We start from the raw sequence: 20,184 nt of genomic DNA, 5'->3' as shown, positions 1-20,184 counted from the left end.
TACCTGCTGGATGTGCAGGCTTGAATCCACAGCTGGACACAGAGCAGGGACACAGTGACAGTATCGCACATCTGGATCTGCTCATAGTGGACCGAGCTGAGAACTGCAGAGAGACAGACAGGCAGGCAGACAGACAGCTGTCGTGCTGACCTTTGTTCAAGACAGACATACTGTACGTTTGTCTTTCTAAGACCAGGAAGTCAATCGATAAACTAATCAGCGAGCGAGTCTATAAAGAGATCAATGAGCAGTGAAGGTGACTGACCCTGTGCGGTGAGCTGAGCGTGAGCTCTGAGCAGCCAGCCGACGGAGTCCATCACCTTCCTGAAGAGAGACAAACTCTGACAGACAGACAGACAGACAGACAGACAGACAGACAGACAGACAGACAGACAGACAGACAGATGACAAACAGAGAGACAGAGAGACAGAGAGACAGACAGACAGATGACAGACAGAGAGACAGAGAGACAGAGAGACAGACAGACAGACAGAGAGACAGACAGACAGACAGACAGACAAACAGAGAGACAGACAGTCACTTTGACTGCACACAGCTGGACACAGAAGGTTCATGTGGAGGAAAGAAGCTTCTCACCTCTGTCCGCCTCATCAGCTGACCGGCCAATGACAGGAGGCCGTCCATGACTGACGGCAGGAACAGCCTATGAAAGGCCTCTGAATGTTTACCAGGTTCCACCCCTACACAACAGGAACTGGACAGACACAAAACCTCCGTGTAAAAGGAGCGAATTTCAGCCAGATGGCAGCTTTTTGGGTTGTTGAACAGGAGAAATATCAAATGCAAAAGATTTTGAACAACTTTTAGAAATAAAAAAAAATACTAAACATAAATTTGAATTCAAAATAATTATCTATTTTTGTTTTTTTAAATAGAAAATGTCAAATATTAAAACGAATTCTGAAAACAAAACAGAATATTTTGAAATAATCTGAAATTCTTTAAAATACTGTAATGTTAAAAGATCACAAACGTTTTTTGACAAAAACTAAAAATATTTGAGAAAATTCAGACTGAAAATGATTTTTGACATAATAATCTCAGCCGTCCCTGTGGGGGAATGACGAGCAGTGACAGTGAACGCGTCCTCTGGGACGGACCTGGTGAGCTGGGCCAGCGTGGCGGCAGCGCTCCAGATGCCCCGCAGCCTCCTGGGATCCAGGGACAGAACGAGGACGCAGTGACTCAGGACGCCGCTCACATACAACCGAGACTTGACACGAGCCGTCACATGGCCATCTGTCTGCACCGCCGCCATGTTCAGAGCCTCTGACAGACACACAAACACAACATTTAACATCATAAATAAACCTCATGTCTCCACCGGTCTGTTGGTTTAACTGGTTCACTCCTTCAACAGAACGATTTTCACTGACTGAAACCAGCTAAAAACCCTCTAAAGACTGTAGACTAACTCCACTCTTTGCTCCTGTTGGTAACTTTCTGCTGATAAACTCTGAAGTTTTCTTCCTGGGTCGCTGACAAGGAGCACCTGAACGCACCACAAGTCTGTGAGTTCAGGCCTCTTTCCCTGACTAAAATCTGCCTGAAACGACAGTGAAGGGGACAAGACTTCAACACGAAACCCATGTTATGGTCATCATGGCAGAGACAGGTGGAGACACTTGTGCTGAAGTGATTCCTCATTAATCGATCAGTCAATCAATGTCAGTCATTGTGACGATTTGTTCTTTTCCTCTCTATCACTCTCGAGTCAGGCAGACAGGTGCAGTCGGATACTGGTTGCCTCACTGTTTAAGCCGTTGTTCAGCAGGCTGACTCTCTGCTCCAGGTTCAGCTCTTCATCCTCCAGCTGCCTCTTCAGCTCCGACACCACAGCGTCTTCCTCCACCGGCTCCATCCTCACCGACACGGCTTCTGACGGAAGAGCACGGAAACAAAGCACAGACACTGAGGTCATTCAACACTCAGCCATACTGTGTGGCCTGACTTCCACCCTCACTGTTTGTTATTGTCACACACTGTGACGTGTGAGCAACTTCCGGCCCCGCAGTGTTCTACACAGCCAGCTAACTGTTAGCTGCTCCCCAAGCATCGTGACCCTGTGATGCTCTGAGAGCGTCTCATTTTGAAATGTGTGATGGCAGACAGATGAAGAAAAGTGTGTCTGTGTGTCTGTAGAGCACTCACAGCTCTCCTCTCAAGACTTCAAATTTCGGTGGAGCATCTGTTAGCACTACCGGCAGCTCCTCTAAGCTAGCGCTGTTTGTCGTTGCAGCTAAAGCTGAATATCAGTTAATTCACAATAAATTAACGAAAAGGTGTCGTTAAACAACCTTCGCATCGACTCAACAACGTTTCAAAGTGGGTGTAAAAACGCCACAGAGCTCCAAAAATAACGTTTTCTAGTTAGCACAGCGAACTTTGGGCACCGAGCGAAACGACGCTCCTCTGTCGCTACGGTAACATGACGTCATTACTCTGCGACGACGCATCCCTCTGCACCAAAGCGGAGCAGATCAGTGGAAAACGACTATTCTAATAATTCTATGTATCAACAATTCAAAGAAGCTTTTTTACATTTTACAACACGAAAAGATCAAATAAAATAAACGAAATCAAACGCGGATCACAAGTGAATTTGATTGTGATTCATCGAATCAATAATCCTCTCTGTCTTTGTTCTTTATGACATTTTGTGTAAAATGCTGGTGAGGTAAAATTTAACGCGTGCAGGAGTGTAAAAAAAAGGATTCTTCTTCATGAAATACTTCATCAAATGTAAATTCTTATGGCGGTCACAGTCTTCAAAAGAAGTCCAAATGTCTCCGGGCCTGCAGGAGGTTGTGTGGAGGCTGCTGTGTGCCCATCTGGCCTCTGGGTGGCGCTGTAGATTCAGCTGAAGCTGTTAAACAGCACCACATTCATTCATTCTGCGCGTTCACTGCTTCTCACTTCCTAACTTTCTGCTCAAATTCTGCATAAACTCTACATAGAAGTGACTGCAGGAAAATATGACTGTTATCAATAAATCTTCTATTTTTAGAATTTATTGTCCCTCTCAAAATAAAGTTCATCTTAAAAGCCATAATTTTTTTAAATCAAATTTTTATTCTATTTAATCTCCTTCATTCTTTGTCGTCTTGTTTAATGTTGCTGACTGTTTCTGGATCAGTCTTTTGATGGATCCTGATGTGTTTGCTTCACGTCTTCTTCAGTCTTGTTCGGTGTTCGACACTTAAATAAAAATCATTCATTCTTCCCTTTGTGTAGTCACTTCGTGTATTTTGTGAAGGACAGTGTGCATGTTGGCACACATACACACTGTGGAGTTCTTCTCATTCTGATTGGTTTATTTGGATTTATTTATTATCATCAGGGTATATGAAACAGCATAAAATAAACTAAAAATAGAGCTACAGTAGAATAATCAGCGCTCCGTCATCTGACCGGGACCACGTTCATAGTAACGGTACAGTCAGTAACGGTAACGTTAATAGTAACGAAGAAAGGCGGGGGTGTGTGTGTGTGTGTGTGTGTGTGTGTGTGTGTGTGTGTGTGTGTGTGTGTGTGTGTGTGTGGATCGGTGCAGCAGCTGCTGCAGCCCTCGTGCACAGCGCCTCTCTCTGATCGGTGCGCCTGCGTGCTGAGACTCACCGAGCGACCGACTGTCCGCTGCCTGGACCGGCAGGAGGAGCAGAGAGACCCGGGCTGCTCCGAACTTTACGGTAACGGTAACTGCAGGCAGTAACGGGATCGGTACCGGTAACGGTGACGTGATGTGATGCGATGCCGCGCGGGATCACGGTAACGTAAGACCAGCAGCAGCAGCAGCGGAGGAGGAGGAGGAGGAGGAGGAGGAGGAGGATCACTGTCGAGGCTCAGCCGAGGAGGATGCAGCAGTGACCGACTGATCGGTACCGGGAGGAGGGGAACACATCCGTCCGTCCAACGGTGCGACCGCCGGGCCGCCTGCCCGGGAGCCTGGACCGACCCGATCTGATGTAAACCTGCAGGGATGGACGGGTAGGCAGGGAGGAGGCGCGAGGAGCGGAGCGACCGACGGTACATAACGGAGGAGAGAGCGCGAGGAGGAGGAGGGGGAGGAGGGAGGCGCCAGGCGGAGGAGCAGCGCGAGGAGGAGGGAGGATGAATCCGGTGGATGGAGGAGGAGAAGTGGGCCCGGACGGCCTGGCGACGGCAGGTAGGGTGTGTGTGTGTGTGTGTGTGTGTGTGTGTGTGTGTGTGTGTGTGTGTGTGTGTGTGCGCGCGCGCGCGTCTGTGTGTGTAGTGGGAGCTGTTGTCGCCATGATGCCTCCACATCCGCCCATTGACTCAGAGAACGTGTGTGTGCGCGCGCTGTATGCTATGAGTGTGTATGTGAGTGTTCAGTGTGTGTCAGCATCCCTCTGTCCAATGGCATCGAGGTGTGTGTGTGTGTGTTGGGGGTGGAGGGTTCCTACCAAGGAGGATTGTGGGAAGGCCTGTTTGGCTATTAAACGTGTGTGTGTGTGTGTGTGTGTGTGTGTGTGTGTGTGTGTGTGTGTGTGTGTGTGAGATGTAACGTAGTGTAGTAACACTGTCACCTCTGTGGCAGCTGATAGGTAACATCAGTGGCGAGACGCGGTCACATGACGCCTCCATGTTCCATTCATTCCAGCAGTGTAACATATTAGCAGTATTAAGACCAGCATGCTAAGAGAGTACTGCGTTCTGATTGGCTGGCAGTTCAATCTCATGGCCGTACCTCACCAGTTTAACCACCGTCGGAGGGCCGAAGGTGTATTAACCTACAGGTAACCATAGCAACAGTGCTGAAAAGTCCTGCTGACTGGCTCGTATGACTCCTCATAAATGAACTTAGATAACAAGGTGAATAAAAAGCCTGAAGTACGAGCTCACCAGAGCAAACTGTGCCCCCACACGACCTGAGCAGAGCGGTGCTGAACTGAAGCCCAACACCCTAAATACAAGATGAGCAACACGCGGAAATAATGTCATGTGACCAGAGGACTTCATCCAGCCACACGTCAGCTGACCATCATCAGCTGCCGCTCGTCTGCCATCACGAACCATCCTGAGATGTTTAGACGTCGCCGTTCTTCTGAAATAATCCAGGAACAGTAAATGAAACACAGCCTGTGTCTGCACCGCGACTGGAAAACGCTTCCGAAAAACTGAGCCAGGCCTCCACAAAGCTACAGATAAAACATGGCGTCAGGTCCTCGTCCTCTGGACGGCATGACGGCTGAACCAAACGTCACAGCACACATCGGAATCAGAGCCGGAGTCCGCCTCAAGACTCGAACCAGGATCAGAAGCAGACACCTGAACCACACCTGAAGCTCTGACGACCTCGAGGCAAACCCTGTTTTCTGAGCTGAACTAAAACCTTTATGGGTTGATGTAAAAGCATCCATGGAAGACACGGTGGGACGATCCAAACAGATGTGCTGCGACAGGGACATCGAGGGGGTTCACCAAACCTGACCTGACAACCGACAAACATTCTGCTTGTAACAGCAAATCATCCGGAACGAGAAGATGACGTCGAGAAACACACAACAAACACAGTGAAGTGTTTCTGTGAAGCATCTACGGAAGGCTTTTACTGTGAAGCTCCAGGTTGGATTTTATTGTGAAGGCCTTGGACACTTCTGTACATTTGCATTTTCACTCACGCTTCCAGTGTTTGACTTTTTGACGCTCCGTCAGTCTGGACAACCGCATGTCCTCCAGAAGCCGGTTTGGTCTGAGATACGACACTCAAGCATTGGGTTATATGTCAGCTAATTAATTACCAACGAGCTGCAGGAGACAAACGCCAAAGAGTCTCCATGACAGAGTTTGTCCACCAGAGGGCAGTGACAGCTCACTTTCTGAGCCGCCTGGTCGTGTAGCTTTGATAGCTAAATGTTTGCTGCAGGTTCGTATTGAAAAGAAGCTTCTACGAGGTCTCTTTGTTCTCTTTGGGAGTGACTTTAACTCGTCACCCGACTCCTTTGATATTTTATTTTACTTTTTTCTGTGACCTTAATTAACACGTGTGTTGCTTCTAATGATGGCGTGTGTCTGTAACCTGTGATCACTGGCAGAGAAACCTTCAACATACAGTAAACTCACCACATTGATGACCTGCTCTGATCTTCACCTGTTTAATGTCTCGTCGATGTTCTGGACATCTGTTTTCAAAGAGCAGTGCTAGAAAAGGCCTGAAAGTGAAGAGCTCACGCTGTGATCACATTCACAGCCTCTCGTCTTCGTGTTGGGCAGGCTGACATTTTGGAGACTCGGAGCACATTGTGGTGAAATGTATTCATTAGTTTTTGTTGCATAATCAGTGTGATGTGTCCTGACAGACTGACAGCAAGTTTCTCTGAAGGCTTTTCATCTGCTCTGCACAGCAGCTATTTTAGGCCTCACACTGACTCAGTGTGTGTGTTTGATTGGTGTGAGACAGCTTTATCACAATGGAAATCCCTTCTCCAACTCCCAGAGCTGGTCCGGAGTCACCCTGACTGGCAGCTGGTCCGGGATCAGTCGGCCTCACGGACGGCCGACCGAGGATCAATCGTGCGTATCTGAGTCTTGTGATGGTCGCGGTCTGAGCGAGCAGCTGAACGTGCTGGATTCAGACACAGTGTCATGTTTACAGCCCACAAACTCCCACCACCACGTCGTTAGTGACTGCAGGCTGTTAGCTTCTGCTCTCAGACCTGTTACAGATTAACACGAGGTCTGCCCACACCATCAGCAGTCTGTGGGATTCACACGCTTCAGCCTGCCTTCATCGTCCTTCGCTGTTCACACAGGAAGGACGGCGGAGTGATGCCGGACGACGTGATCAGCTCTGTTCTGGTGTTTTCAGCCATGATCCACACGCTGAAAGAAAACCTCTCCACAAATCACATTTCTGCACTTTGCTGCACCAGTTATGTTCCGGCGCTGCGCTGCAGTTGTAGGGAGGAGGTCGGGGTGGATGATGGACGGATGAAGAGCAGGACTTTGACAGCAGAGACCGCCGTTCACATCCTGCATTCAGGCGACAGAAGCGTTTGGTTGTGGCTCGGGAGCGATCCCGGTTTGGTTAAATGGTCATTAAAACGTGCCGTCAGCGAATGTTTCAGCGTCTTTCCGGAACCGGAACAAAGTGCACGCAGTTCCTGAAGCGTGAGCGTGAAAACAGGAAGCCTGCTTCAGCTGCTGCAAGAGGATATTTGGGGGAAATCAACTATGTCCTCATTAGATTGATAAAAACAGAATTTCGGTAGCATCAGGATTCGGTGCAGGGTTTTCTGCTGCAGATGAGTCGACACTCTGATCTTACCGTGAAGCAGCTGGAGGACATTTACTGTACTGTGAAGGATTGGATGCTTTTATTCTGAAACAGCAGCTTCACTGTGCAGCAGCTGGAAACTCAAGGGCTTTTATTGTGAAGGAGCTGATTTCACGTTTCACATTTATATCTGGAGGTCTTTCACTAAATCACCGCTGATTAATTTTCAGCCACACATTCAGTGAAATGGACTTGTGAACGTCCAGCGTCCACACACAAACCGACCTGTCCTCACATTCAAGCCATCAAGCAGAGAGACAAAGGAGCTGCAGAGCGAATCGTACCAGCGTCACAGTGTTGGACAGTGTTACTGCCAGATGTTCCTCATATTGTTCAGGCCTTGTTCTTACTGTCATCCCTCACTCAGGTTAAGGTCATGCTGCCCGCCGGGTTTCTCGTCCCGATGGCGTGACGTGACCCGTGTACGTGCCGCTTTGTGTCTCAGTGCGATGACAGTTGAAGGTAGATTTTAAAGTAGGGTATATGCCAGCATGCTCTGATAATCCATCAGCGCTCTCAAGCCAAACAATTAGTCCAGATTTAACAGACAGTCAGTCTGGGTCTGAACTGTCACGGTGGGCTTCGAGAAGACGGATCGGTCCGCCGGGACCAAAGGATTCAAGGACGCTCATGAAGGAGAAGCAGGACGCCGACAGGAAGTGGTGTCGGTTGGGTGAAAGAGAGCGTTCTCCTTCATCTCTTCCTGTTTTTAGGCTTTCTCTCAGAGGGTTATCACTGCTCGAGCTGCTAATGTGAGGCGTGTGATGCCCTCTGTGTGTGTGTGTGTGTGTGTGTGTGTGTGTGTGTGTGTGTGTGTGTGTGTGTGTGTGTGTTGGATTAGCTTCCTCCCGCTGTGCAGGATGATCTGGTGCACATGGGAGGCCTGTATATCTGTCTGCAACACACACGCACGCACGCACACACACACTGAGCTGCAGGAGTCAGCTTTTTAATTGAAATGTCTGTCAGCTCCCGTCTCTGAAGCCTGATTGGCCCATTTTGGCGGACGGGGGGAAACAGTTTGATGCTGTTCTCTAAATTTTAATACGACAGGCACTAAAAGCTGTGAACGATGTCTTTAGCAAGAAGTGATGGGAGGAAACGAGGGGCTCTGTGGTCTGGAGGTGAATTACTGGGCTTTAAAAAGCCGAAATCACCAGGACGACTCGAGGGATGGCGCCACTTTGGTCCACCCTGAAATATGGAGGATGAGCGGAGTCTCTGACCTCCAGTCGATCCACGGAGCCATGATTTTACAGGACCGGGCCCTGTTTTGTAGTATCAGCTGGAGGCGCAAACGAGGCGGCAAATCCAGCCGAGCAGCGAAGAAGACGACCGCGCACAATGCTAGCTGACGTGCTAATGATGCTAACTGAGGCTACGACCAAATGAAGTACTATTACTGCTGCTAACCGAAACACTGCTTGTGTACTTCCTAAAGTACTGCTGCTACTGCAAGACATCTACTGTCATTGGAGACCTACTGCGGGAGAAGTACTGATTCTACTGCAGTAATATAAATGGAGTTGCAGTAAAATGTCACAGGGGTGTTACTGGAGTAGAAAAACTGCGAATGGAGATAAATGAAAGCAGCAAATCAACACAAATGAGAAGCTGGAACTGGAGAATATTTTGTTTGATTGTTGAAGAATCTAATCAATAAATAGCTGTCAATCATTCCTCCATTGATCAGAAACGCTCTGGTGTGTGTGTGTCTCTCAGGTCCTGGTAAAGCGGAGTGTGTTCGGGCGGTCGACGTCCTGACGGTGCTCAGAGAGAAAGTGGCCTTCGTGTCAGGTAGACCACAAACCGCTGCAGGTTCTGACCCACTTTGGTCCTCTTCGGTCTGGATGTGACCCACTTTAACTCACTGTGTCTCACAGGTGGACGGGACAAACGCGGCGGACCAATCCTGACCTTCCCTGCCAGGACCAATCATGATCGAATAAAACAGGAAGATCTCAGCCGATTGGTCACGTACCTGTCGACCATACCCAGGTAACGTCACCTCTGCCTGCCTGCCTGTCTGTTCATGCGCGTCAGGGCTGCATTGACGTCTTGCCTGTGTGTCTCAGCGAGGACGTGCGTGCTCGTGGCTTCACGGTGGTGGTGGACATGCGCGGCAGTAAGTGGGACAGCGTGAAGCCCGTCCTACGGACGCTGCAGGAGTCCTTCTCCTCCAACATCCACACGGCGCTGCTCATCAAACCCGACACCTTCTGGCAGAAACACAAGACCAACCTGGGCAGCGCCAAGCTCAGCTTCGAGGTACTACTACTACTTCTGCACTGCTGCCACTGATACACGAAGTACTACTACTACTACTACTACTACTACTACTGAAACTGTATTCCTGTTTTCTGACATATTTATTGGTTGTTTTTCTGTTGTGTTAGTATTCCTGTTTTGAGGTTGTACTGCAGTTTCCTTGTGACAGTCTTCATCATTTGCTCCTCTTCAGACCAGCCTGGTGTCGGTGGAGGGTCTGTCCCGGCTCGTCGACCCCTCCCAGCTGACCTCTGACCTCGGGGGCTCGTTGGAGTACGACCACGTGGAGTGGACCGAGCTGCGTCTGGGTCTGGAGGAGTTCTCGGGGGCTGCCACGCAGCTGCTGGCCCAGCTGGAGCAGCTGGAGGCCGGGCTGAACCGCATACCGGAGCCTCAGGACGTGGACGAGGCCCGCAAGTGAGGAGGAGCCTCAGCCGGCGTTATTGATTATCGATTAGAGAAATACTTGCTTATCGAAGGTAACTTCCATATTTTACCCTCCCCAGACTTCTGGAGGAACACGGTCGTCTCCGTAACACCATCGCCACAGCACCAGTCGACGCCCTCGAGCGAGAGGGGCGGAGCTTGCTCCAACGCATGCGTCTGGGCCCTGCCCAGGGCGACGCCTCTACGGAGGGTGGTGGCGGTGGAAGCCACGGCAGCTGGCTGTCAGGCGGGGCGGACTTCCAGAGCGTGGCGCCAAAGGTTTCGTCTCTACTGGACCGGCTGCAGGCAGCTCGCGGTCACCTGCTGCAGAGCTGGAGCGACAGGAAGCTGCACCTGGACCAGGCGCTGCAGCTGCACCTGTTCGAGCAGGACGCCACCAAGGTGAGGCTGAAAACCTGCGCTCCGTCCGAAAGACGTCAGGGGACGATTGTAATCTGATTACTCCCGTCCTGTCTCTCAGATGTCGGAGTGGATCGCTCACAGTAAAGACCTGTTCACGCAGAGTCTGGCGGAGGTCGGCCAGAACCACCAGCACGCCCTGGACCTCCAGACGCAACACCAGCACTTCACCGCCAACTGCATGGTCGGTCTGCGTGAGTGTGCGCAGGCGTGCGTGTGTGTGTGTGTGTGTGTGTAGTAACGACGTGCGTGTGTGTGCGTGCATTAACGACGTGTGTGTCTCTGTCCAGAACGGCAGTGTGAACGTGGACAGCGTGGTTACCGTGGCAGCCAGGCTGGCGGAGGCAGGTCACTACGGGGCGGAGCGGATCACCATGGTGTCGTCACGGCTGCAGGAAGACTGGAAGTCCCTGACGACGGCGTTGGAGGAGCGCAGCAACACCCTTGCCATGGCAACTGGCTTCCACCAGGGGGCGGAGCAGGTGATTATTCCAACCAATCAATGATTAGAACACCTGCAGTCTGTAACCTGTCACTACCCGTCTACCTGTCTACATCTGTGTGTTGTTTACCTGTCTCACCACTAACCTTTGTGTCTGTTTGATATACCTGTCCGCCAGTCTGTCCGCCAGTCTGTCCACCTGTCTGTCCACCTGTCTGCTGCTCTGCCCCTCTACATCTACCTGAACACCTGTCTACCTGCTGATCTTCCTTCCTAGCTACCTGTCTACCCACTGCCTACCTGTCCCCTGCCTGTCTGCCTCCAGGCATCTTATTTTTCTGCTGTCTGTCTCTCTACCTGTCTGTCTGTCCAGTTCCTGCTCAGAGTGGAGGGCTGGGTTCAGGTGTGCTCTGAGGGCTCGCTGCCGTCTGCGACAGCAGATCTGGAGGCCACCATCAAGAAGCACCAGGAGCTGAACGAGGAGATCTCTGCCAACTACACGCAGGTACCTGTCTGTCTGTCAGTCCACACATTCGTCCGTCTGTCTGTCCACACACCTGTCTGCCTAAACACCTGTCTGTCTGCAGGTCAGTGAGAGTGGTAAAGCCTTATTGGATGTCCTCCAGCGCTGCCCGCCAACTGACTCCGACGACCCAGCGACCAAACCAGACTTCAGTGCTGCTACGCACGGCATCATGGGAGTTCTGCACCAGGTCATGCAGGTATGTCTCACCTGTTGTTTCACCTCCGTCGTTAGAGCAGCGCTGACGGACAGGCAGACAGACAGGCAGGTGGACTGATGTGAAGTTTTTCTTTTTTGCAGGGTCACCATGAGGTGGAGGGGGCGTGGCAGCACCGAAAACTCCGCCTCCACCAGCGCCTGCAGCTGTGTGTGTTTCAGCAGGATGTGAGACAGGTGAGACAGGTCCAGGTCCAGGTCCAGGTCCAGGTCAAAACTGAGAGTCGGATCCACGTTTAGATCCAGATTCTCATCCTGTCTGATGTAAACGTCAAGATTCAGGTTTTATGGATTCTGATTTACTGTCTGTTCTGACCTAAACATGGTTTAAGATTCAGGCTCTCTCCCTCTGTCCACCTGTCTGCCTCTGTCCACCTGTCCGTCTGTCTCTCAGGTGCTGGACTGGGTGGAGCAGCACGGTGAGGTCTTCCTGAACAAACACAGCGGAGTCGGGAAGTCTCTGCACCGAGCGCGAGCGCTGCAGAAACGCCATGACGACTTCCAGCAGGTGGCACAGGTAACACGGTAACACCTGGATCAGCTGAACCCAGTGGACCGTCCTGGGTTTGGATCATTGGTGTCAAAAGAAGACAACGATCACAGCTAAATCCTGAACCCGGACCTACGTCTGAGCCTGAACATTTAACGATTAGCGTGATGGCGGCTAACGTTTTGTCTGCCCCCACAACACGAGTAATACACACACTTTACTTTTACTGTGTGTTATTTTCAGCATAAAACAGGAAGCAAGGCGTTGCCACACACACTCCTCAAAACATAAAATCATCATTACACTGAAGCGTAAATTAAATTTCAGGTCGAGAAGCTAAAAACGAATCACTGCATCCTGAACTGTAACACACGGCAGGAGTTAATCCTCAGATCAGAACCCTGATGGAAGCACTAACATCAGCACTCTGTGTGTGTGTGTGTGTGTGTGTGTATGTGTGTGTGTGTGTGTATGTGTGTGTGTGTGTGTGTGTCTCTCAGAACACTTACACTAATGCAGAGAAGCTTCTGGAAGCAGCGGATCAGCTGGCTCAGTCTGGGGAGTGTGAGGAGGAGGAGATCTACCAGGCAGCCAGAGACCTGGAGCTCCGCATGCAGGTGACTCTGCAGGACAGCCAAGAGACAGAGCAGAGACATACACACAGATTGAAGAAGACACACAAGACTTGGGCTTTTATTCTGAAAAGCAGCTACAGGAAGAACAGTGTTTGCATTATGTTGTAAGGTTTGTGTTTGTGTTTGCAGGCGTTCATCCAGCGAGTGGAGCAGAGGAAGCTGCTGCTGGACCTCGCTGTGTCCTTCTACACACACACCAAGGAGGTAACACGCACACACACACACACACACACACACACACACACACACACACACACACACACACACACACACACACACACACACACACAGATAAATACTGGGGTAATACTCATCTAGTGCTTTATGCTGTGATATTTATACTGCAGTATTGCTGGAAAGAAACTTTAAGCGCTGTGAGGTCATAAATCCTGTTTGTGGTCTGTTCCTCTTCTCTTTCTCCTTCTGCTCCTCTTCCTCCTCTGCTTCTTCTTTCCTCCTCCTCCTCTTCCTCTCTCCTCCTCCTCCTCCTCAGCTCTCAGTATGGATGGAAGGCCTCCAGAAGCAGCTCTCTTCAGATCTCTGCGTTTGTCCAGACACCGTCGAGGCGCTGCAGGCTCTCATCAGCCAGCAGCAGCAGCAGCAGGCCAACACACAGGTACCTGCTGACCTTTGACCTCTGACCTGAAGTCTAACCCATTCATAACAAGCTAACACCCCGCTGACCTCTGACCCCTCACCTCTAACCCTCACACTAACCCTAACTCTAACCCTGACCCACAGGAAGCTGCGATGAGTGTCATCCGGGAAGGAGAAGACCTCATCCTTCAACTCAGGTACACACAGAGGGTGTGGGTGCGTTTGATTCATTCCTCAGTGCTGCACGAATGGCCTTTTTATAGCTTGTGTGGGCGCGTTTCTCGCACTTGTCAGGGCAGCCTGTGTGGAGCTGGTGTATAGAACTATTGAGGGTGTGTTTGTTCTTGGTTTGCATAACCTGTGGCGTTTGTTTGTTTTATTCATCAGGTCAGCTCAGTGGCCCATAGAAAGTCGATGTATGCATCTTGTGTGGGTGTGTTGTGTAGAATGCGTGGGTGCGTTTGTTTTCTATTTTGGTTGACTGTATTTTCTAGTTTGTGGAGAATGAGTGGGTGCGTTCATTTTTCAAGTTTGCAAAGCCTGCATGCATATTTTTGGGTGGTAGTTTAGTAGTTTTCGACTTTGTGTTTATTGTGTGAGAGTTTGTTTCACTCCACAGAGCAGCTCAAAGGCCTGTGTGGAGTTTGTATTAGTCATGATTGTGGGTTCATTTGTTTTCAACTTTGTATGTCATGTGTGGGTACGCTTGTTGTGTAGTTTGTATAATCTGTGTGGGGGGGTTAGTGTGTGCAAGTGTGTGATGTGCGTGTGTTTTCAGGAACGCACTGTTGGCTCATTTGTTGCTATAACTTGTGTGGGTGCGTTTGTTTTAAAATGTATATTCTAGTTTGTATAATCTGTGTGGGTGCGTTTGTTTCACTGGTCAGGGCAGCTGCGGGGGCCTGTGTGGAGATGGTGTATGTAAACATTGTGGGAGTGTTTGTTTTCGAGTTTGCAGTTTACTTAACCATTTTAGGTGCGTTTGTTTCAGGCCACAGGGCAGCTCAGTGGCCCATGTGGAGTCAGTGCTCCAGCAGCTGGAGGAGTCTCATGTCCAACTGGAGGAGCTTTTCCACCAGAGGAAGATCCGATTGGATGTTTACCTGCAGCTCCGCATCCTGCACCAGTGCACACTGGAGGTACTTCGTATGTGTTTTTGTTTACTGATGTTTCGTATGTCTTCGCTCCACTGCGGTTCGACTCCTTATGGGCATTTATCTTGTTTGCAGGTAACTGGGGAAATGGATGCCTGGAAGCAGGACCTCCAGAAACAGTCCCAGGACTTCTCCGCAGAGAAGCTAGCATCACCGCGGCTAGCTGACGCCAACCAGGACAAGCTAGCCCAAGACAAACTAGGAATGGGCCAGTCACGGCTAGTGGAGGCTAGCCCTGAGGTGCTAACGCTAGCGCAGCAGCGCATCCACAGGTAAACAGTGGTGATGTCGTCCAGGCTCAGCACAAAAATGGAAACAAAAGGTCATGGCAGGCTTTGACTGATGGACTGATTGATCCACAGGCACATGGAGAGAAGGCTTGCTATGAACAATATGATCTATGAGGTCATCCAGCAAGGTCACGACCTTCAGCAGTACATCACTGAGGTCCAGGCTTCAGGTAAGAGACACACTGTTGCTGCTAATGCTGCAGTTGTGTTGTGCTTCTACTAATGTAGTGTTTGATGCCACAGTTACTACTGCTACTGCTGCCAGTAGTGCTGGTCACGTGACTACTTTCACAGAACATACACAACATGACAGAACATATGGCATCTTATATCGACAGAAGAGAAAGGGAACTAGGTTTGACACTTGGGGTACACCACAAGAAATGAGATCGGGGCTATCTGAGTCTACATAGGGGGCTTCCTGGAGAGTTTCTTGACAGGTTTATGGAGATCCCTGAAGCAGTTTCAGGGGTACTTGATAGACCTCTGGTGGTCCTTCAAGGGATTGTGTAAGTCAGTTACAGCATTGTAGTGGTCATTGAAAGGTTTTCCTGGACCGTTTCCAGGGGCCACTTTGGGGGTTACAAAGGTAATTGAGTGGGAAGCAATTGAGCAAAGGGTCCATGTGGTCCCTGAAGGGCTCCCAAGGGTTCAAATGGTCCTTGAAGGGATTCGTGCAGTTGCCAAGGGATTCCCAGGAGTCATTAAAGTGCTCTGGTGACCTTGAGAGACTTTCAGGAGTCTTTGGTGCCTTCCAGGGCTCATTTAGTGGTTTCTACAGCTTCTTAAGTGGGTTTCAGAGGTTGATGGGTGGTTTCCAAAGCTTCCCACAAGGAACCTTGAGGGATTTTCATGGGGTCCACGACTTTCTTAGTGGTTTGTAGTGCTCTCACTGGGAATTCCAGAGGGAGTCCTAAAGGTCCCTTAAGGACATACAATGGTCCCAGAGGAGGTTCTAGAGATCCTTGTTAGCTCTATATTGGTCCTACCTGGAGTCAAGGAGTCACTGACAGGGTTTCAGAGCATTGAGGGACATCCAGGTGTTTTTGTTTGTCCCAGAGTCCTTTAGTGGTTTTTCGCACTGCCTTTGGGGGATTCCAGAGGTTTTTGAGGGCTTTTCATTTCTTCTTTATAGTGTTCCAGTGGTCTTTGAGTCTGCTACACTTGACTTTTGGATTTTATTTTGGGGCTTTCAGCTGCACTTCAGGGGCTTGTGGATTTTCTTTCGGGGGGTTCAGGGGTCTTTAATGGTCTCAAACAAGCATAAACTGGCAAAAGGCTCACAGTTCAGAATAGGTCGGATTATTGATCATCTTTGAACAGGACTGAGTAAAATAGATCAGAGCTGTCGGCACATTTTTATGCTCCAGCACACACCGTATCGGGGGGGGGGGGGGGGGTAGAAGAGGATAATAGGGGGAGGGGGAAAAGGGGGATGGAGTTGTCATGGAAACTGCTCTCTGAAGCACACAGCTGGTCCCCATGGAAACCAGCGCATTGAATTTGCCATGGAAACACATACACACACACACGCATACACACGGATGCAGATTGAAACACACATTTATATTCACATACTTGTGAGGACCTGAATAGCCAAATGTCCTCACTCTGAAGGTCTAAAATTGTGTGGTTTTTTTGTGTGTGTGTGTGTGTGTGTGTGTGTGTGTGTGTGCGTGTGTGGGGGTAAGGTATTGAGCTATCAGAGGCAGAGGGGGGTCTCTCTTCTCAGGTGGAGGAGGTGCAGCACCTCCTGCAGGACAAACAGAAGGAACTGCAGCAGATTGCAGATCACACACACACACACCTGGAGCAGAACCTGCAGCTGAGACACCTGCAGAGCCAGGTCAAACAGGTAACAAATTCACACACACACCTGCACCTGCATATCCAGGTATCATCCAAGCACTGCAGAGGGACTGAACTCCACCTGTCTGTCCGTGCCTCAGGTGCTGGGCTGGATCTCAGAGGGGGAGGTCATGTTGTCGTCCTGCATGTTGAACTCCAGCTGTCTGTCTGAGGCTGAGCAGCTGCAGAGGGAGCATGAGCGTCTCCAGCAGGCCATAGAGGTTACTGCGTGCGCACGCGCGCACACACACACACACACACACACACACACACACACACACACACACACACACACAAAATAAGATTTTACATTAAATGCATTATGGGACATTCAGCTGAGATCTATGGGAGGAAGATGAAAAGCGAGTCAATGACCTTGTCTTCCTGGATAATGTCCATCACAGGACAGGTGTAAAGGTTACCACGGCAACAGGACACTGACTCTTGTCAGATGAATGGAAATCACGTGGCCGTACCTGATCCTCCACTTTTCCTCTTCCCAGGCTCTGCTCCATGCCGACTCCCTGCAGAGGACTCATCAGGTGGCTCTGGCTCTGCAGCAGAGAGCAGAGCTGCTGGTCAGGTCAGTTGCCGTCTGTACTGCAGTGATTTATAATGTGAGGTCACTGCAAATGGGAAGTTATTAACCAGTAACTTCTGTTTGGTCCTTCATACTGGTTTCAAGCTAGATCTGAAGCAGGCTGAACCATTAAAACATCATGAACGTATTTCTGAGAAGAAATGATGTGAACAGGTCGTCCAAGCATCTCAAGCTGTCGCGTAGCAGCCAGAATAACAATCCAGGACCTCAACCTCATTTAGAACCGGTTTGTCTTATTAAAACACAGTCACAATCACATGACCTCTGACCCCCCCCCCCCCCCCCCCCCCAGGTCAGGTCACTATGATCCAGATGCAGTGAGGTCTTGTGCCCAGACGGTGGCGCTGCACTGGCAGACTCTGATGCTGAGGATCGAAGACAGACTCAAACTGGTCAACGCCTCCGCCGCCTTCTACAGGACGTCCCAGCAGGTACTAATGTCTGTCTGTCTGCCTCTCCAACTGTCCCACCCCTCTGTCTGTCTGTCTACCTACCTGTCTGCCTGTCTCTCCAGGTGTGTGGGGTGCTGGAGAGTCTGGAGCAGGAGTACCGCAGGGAGGAGGACTGGTGTGCAGGTGGAGACAGACAGCCAGAGCAACTCATGCCGCTCATCAACAAACACATGGAGCAGAAAGAGGCATTCCTGAAGGTGAGGAGAGCAAGAGACGCATTGGACAGTCTTAAACCCCTCCCTGAATTGTCCACTCATAGCTTAGCAACTATAACTAGGTCAGGTGGTCTCTGTTGTGTGATGTACATGGATCAAGGATGATGTTTTTTAAGCCTTTTATAAAACCAAAAACACAAGAGCAAAAGGGAAGCATGCTAACAGTATGTTTGCATTAGTAGTAGCTCCTAAAGTTCTTTAATGGCCAGTCCAGGATTGGTCATGTCATGTCATGTGACCCAATCATAGGTCGGTTTAACAGTCTTGTTTCCATGGTGACAGGCCTGCACTCTGGCCAGACGGAACGCTGAAGTTTTCCTGAAGTACATCCACCGCAACAGCGTGACCATGGCGAACATCTCAGGCCACAGCGTCACCGTCTCAGGGGTAACGGGGGTCACTGAGGTCACCGGACACTCCAGGGTACCAGAGCAACAGGTCAAAGGTGAACAAACATACCCACACACAAAAATGACATGACGTGAATTACAGCGTGAGTAGAAAAGTGCAGTGGAACCAGGATAGAGCCCTGAGGAACTCCTGGTTAGCAGGTGTTTATACGTGTGTCTGTGTATGCAGGTATTCTCAGTGAGCTGCTCCAGAGGGAAAACAGAGTTCTCCATTTCTGGACTCTGAAGAAACGTAGACTGGATCAGTGCCAGCAGTACCTGATGTTCCAGACCCATGCCCAGCAGGTAGACAGCCACTCCACTCAACTCTGCCTCCTCCAGCAGGCATTATTTTGATAAATCGACCACATGTTCGGAGTCTAAATTGAAAATGTTCTTTTCTTTGAAGGCTCTGGATTGGCTACAGCAGTCAGGTGACCACTACCTGGCCACGCACACATCGCCGGGGGGAACGGTGACTGAGACGCAAGAACTGCTGAACCAACACAGAGAGTTTTGTGTGTCCGCAAAGGTGAGAGCACATAAAAACACACACACAGACATGTATAATGACTAATACCATCACTTACCTGTGTCTCTGCCTCTCAGCACACCCAGGAAAAGGTTCACCTGCTGATTCAGCTGGCTGAGAGCATGCTGGCTAAAGGCCACGCCCACCGCACCGAGCTGCGTCGCTGCGTGTCCACGGTGGACAAACGGTACCGTGACTTCACCGTCAGAATGGGACAGTACCGCCACCTGCTGGAGACAGCGCTCGGAGGGTGCTCACAGGTACGCGTCCAGAGCAGTAAAACACCTTGGCACCAACAAGGTGCTCAAACAGGAAATGATTGGCAGGTAGACTCACCTTTTCTGATGGTGTCCCTGTCAGGACAACAAGGACCTGGAACTGGAGTTGATCCCCAACAGTTTGTCTGACTCCGACCCCGAGGTCAACCTGTCTGACCCCAGCCATCAGGTCAGCGACGAGAAGAGGCGCTCCGCCCGCAAGAAGGAGTGAGTACTGTTCGTACTAATATGAGCAATAGTACTGTGATCGCACATGCTTTAGTGACCTGTGAGTGTTTGGGTGTTACAGGTACATCATGGCCGAGCTCCTCCAGACAGAAAGAGTCTACGTCAGAGATCTTCAGGAGTGTATTGAGGTACATCAAAGTACTGCAGTACCATTTACCTCACATACCACATACTGTAGTATCACATCCCCATGTCCTGACTATTAGGACTAAAATACGTTACAGTGCTTTACAATTCACCGTTGTTTCAGGTACTGCAATACTTCCTGATACTGTACTGTGAAAGTCTGGGGCTGTTTCTGTTTATTACCACCAACAGCACCCTCTGCTGGCAGAACAGCAGACAACACATTTAAAGCTGCTGCACATTCATACAGTGAAGAGGAGGACTACTCAAGCTCAAGACATTAACGCAATCATGATACCACGTAGTACTACATGGATAGTTTCTCCTAACAGTAATGCTTTCCCTGGTGCAGACGTACCTGTGGGAGATGACGAGCGGCTCAGAGGACGTCCCTCCTGGTCTCCACAACAAGGACGACATCGTGTTCGGAAACATCCAGGACATCTACGAGTTCCACAACAGGTACTGCAAAATATACTGCACAATATACTGCCATACATGAAGTACAGTGCTACCCATGTAGTCGATCTATGAGTTCTACAAAAGGTGTTGAAAGATATCAAAAATTTGTAATACAGTATTGTGTGCGTAGTAAGTCAGTACTCTGTTTTTCAGTATTTTCCTGAAGGAGCTGGAAAACTATGAACAGCTTCCTGAGGACGTTGGACACTGCTTCGTTACCTGGGTAACCAGAGTGTTTGGATTTTTTTTAATCCATTAAAAATGTAAATCAGA

General features: G+C 49.9%; 2 protein-coding genes across 4 annotated transcripts in view; one reads left to right on the top strand and one right to left on the bottom strand.

Moving 5' to 3' along the window:
• Positions 1-1,899, bottom strand: part of LOC139327809 (IQ calmodulin-binding motif-containing protein 1-like) — a 4,753-nt gene extending 2,854 nt beyond the window's left edge. The window contains exons 1-5 of the mRNA XM_070957807.1: positions 1,775-1,899; positions 1,123-1,291; positions 599-716; positions 266-341; positions 4-103 (exon numbers count right to left, since the gene is read on the bottom strand). Coding sequence (XP_070813908.1) covers positions 4-103; positions 266-341; positions 599-716; positions 1,123-1,291; positions 1,775-1,883 — 572 coding nt within the window. The 5' untranslated portion in view covers positions 1,884-1,899. The remainder of the gene's footprint in view (positions 1-3; positions 104-265; positions 342-598; positions 717-1,122; positions 1,292-1,774) is intronic.
• Positions 1,900-3,654: 1,755 nt separating this feature from the next.
• LOC139352093 (kalirin-like) overlaps positions 3,655-20,184 on the top strand; it is a 35,015-nt gene continuing 18,485 nt past the window's right edge. For all 3 annotated transcript variants that reach the window (XM_070994147.1, XM_070994146.1, XM_070994145.1), the window contains exons 1-32: positions 3,655-4,187; positions 9,042-9,116; positions 9,203-9,317; positions 9,395-9,587; positions 9,781-10,004; positions 10,094-10,415; positions 10,495-10,617; positions 10,724-10,915; positions 11,249-11,380; positions 11,463-11,597; positions 11,699-11,791; positions 12,009-12,131; positions 12,605-12,721; positions 12,869-12,943; positions 13,233-13,355; positions 13,481-13,533; positions 14,328-14,475; positions 14,566-14,762; positions 14,853-14,950; positions 16,472-16,635; positions 16,730-16,849; positions 17,132-17,211; positions 17,522-17,660; positions 17,744-17,878; positions 18,179-18,341; positions 18,476-18,591; positions 18,695-18,817; positions 18,895-19,077; positions 19,178-19,302; positions 19,385-19,451; positions 19,802-19,911; positions 20,065-20,134. In XM_070994147.1, coding sequence (XP_070850248.1) covers positions 4,133-4,187; positions 9,042-9,116; positions 9,203-9,317; positions 9,395-9,587; positions 9,781-10,004; positions 10,094-10,415; positions 10,495-10,617; positions 10,724-10,915; positions 11,249-11,380; positions 11,463-11,597; positions 11,699-11,791; positions 12,009-12,131; positions 12,605-12,721; positions 12,869-12,943; positions 13,233-13,355; positions 13,481-13,533; positions 14,328-14,475; positions 14,566-14,762; positions 14,853-14,950; positions 16,472-16,635; positions 16,730-16,849; positions 17,132-17,211; positions 17,522-17,660; positions 17,744-17,878; positions 18,179-18,341; positions 18,476-18,591; positions 18,695-18,817; positions 18,895-19,077; positions 19,178-19,302; positions 19,385-19,451; positions 19,802-19,911; positions 20,065-20,134 — 4,188 coding nt within the window. In that variant the 5' untranslated portion in view covers positions 3,655-4,132. The remainder of the gene's footprint in view (positions 4,188-9,041; positions 9,117-9,202; positions 9,318-9,394; positions 9,588-9,780; positions 10,005-10,093; positions 10,416-10,494; positions 10,618-10,723; positions 10,916-11,248; positions 11,381-11,462; positions 11,598-11,698; positions 11,792-12,008; positions 12,132-12,604; positions 12,722-12,868; positions 12,944-13,232; positions 13,356-13,480; positions 13,534-14,327; positions 14,476-14,565; positions 14,763-14,852; positions 14,951-16,471; positions 16,636-16,729; positions 16,850-17,131; positions 17,212-17,521; positions 17,661-17,743; positions 17,879-18,178; positions 18,342-18,475; positions 18,592-18,694; positions 18,818-18,894; positions 19,078-19,177; positions 19,303-19,384; positions 19,452-19,801; positions 19,912-20,064; positions 20,135-20,184) is intronic.

The sequence above is a fragment of the Chaetodon trifascialis genome, chromosome 24, assembly GCF_039877785.1.
Source record: "Chaetodon trifascialis isolate fChaTrf1 chromosome 24, fChaTrf1.hap1, whole genome shotgun sequence".
In the NCBI taxonomy this organism is placed as follows: domain Eukaryota; kingdom Metazoa; phylum Chordata; class Actinopteri; order Chaetodontiformes; family Chaetodontidae; genus Chaetodon; species Chaetodon trifascialis.
The sequence above is the reverse complement of the archived record's forward strand: the minus strand, read 5'-3'. Positions and strand labels throughout refer to the sequence as shown.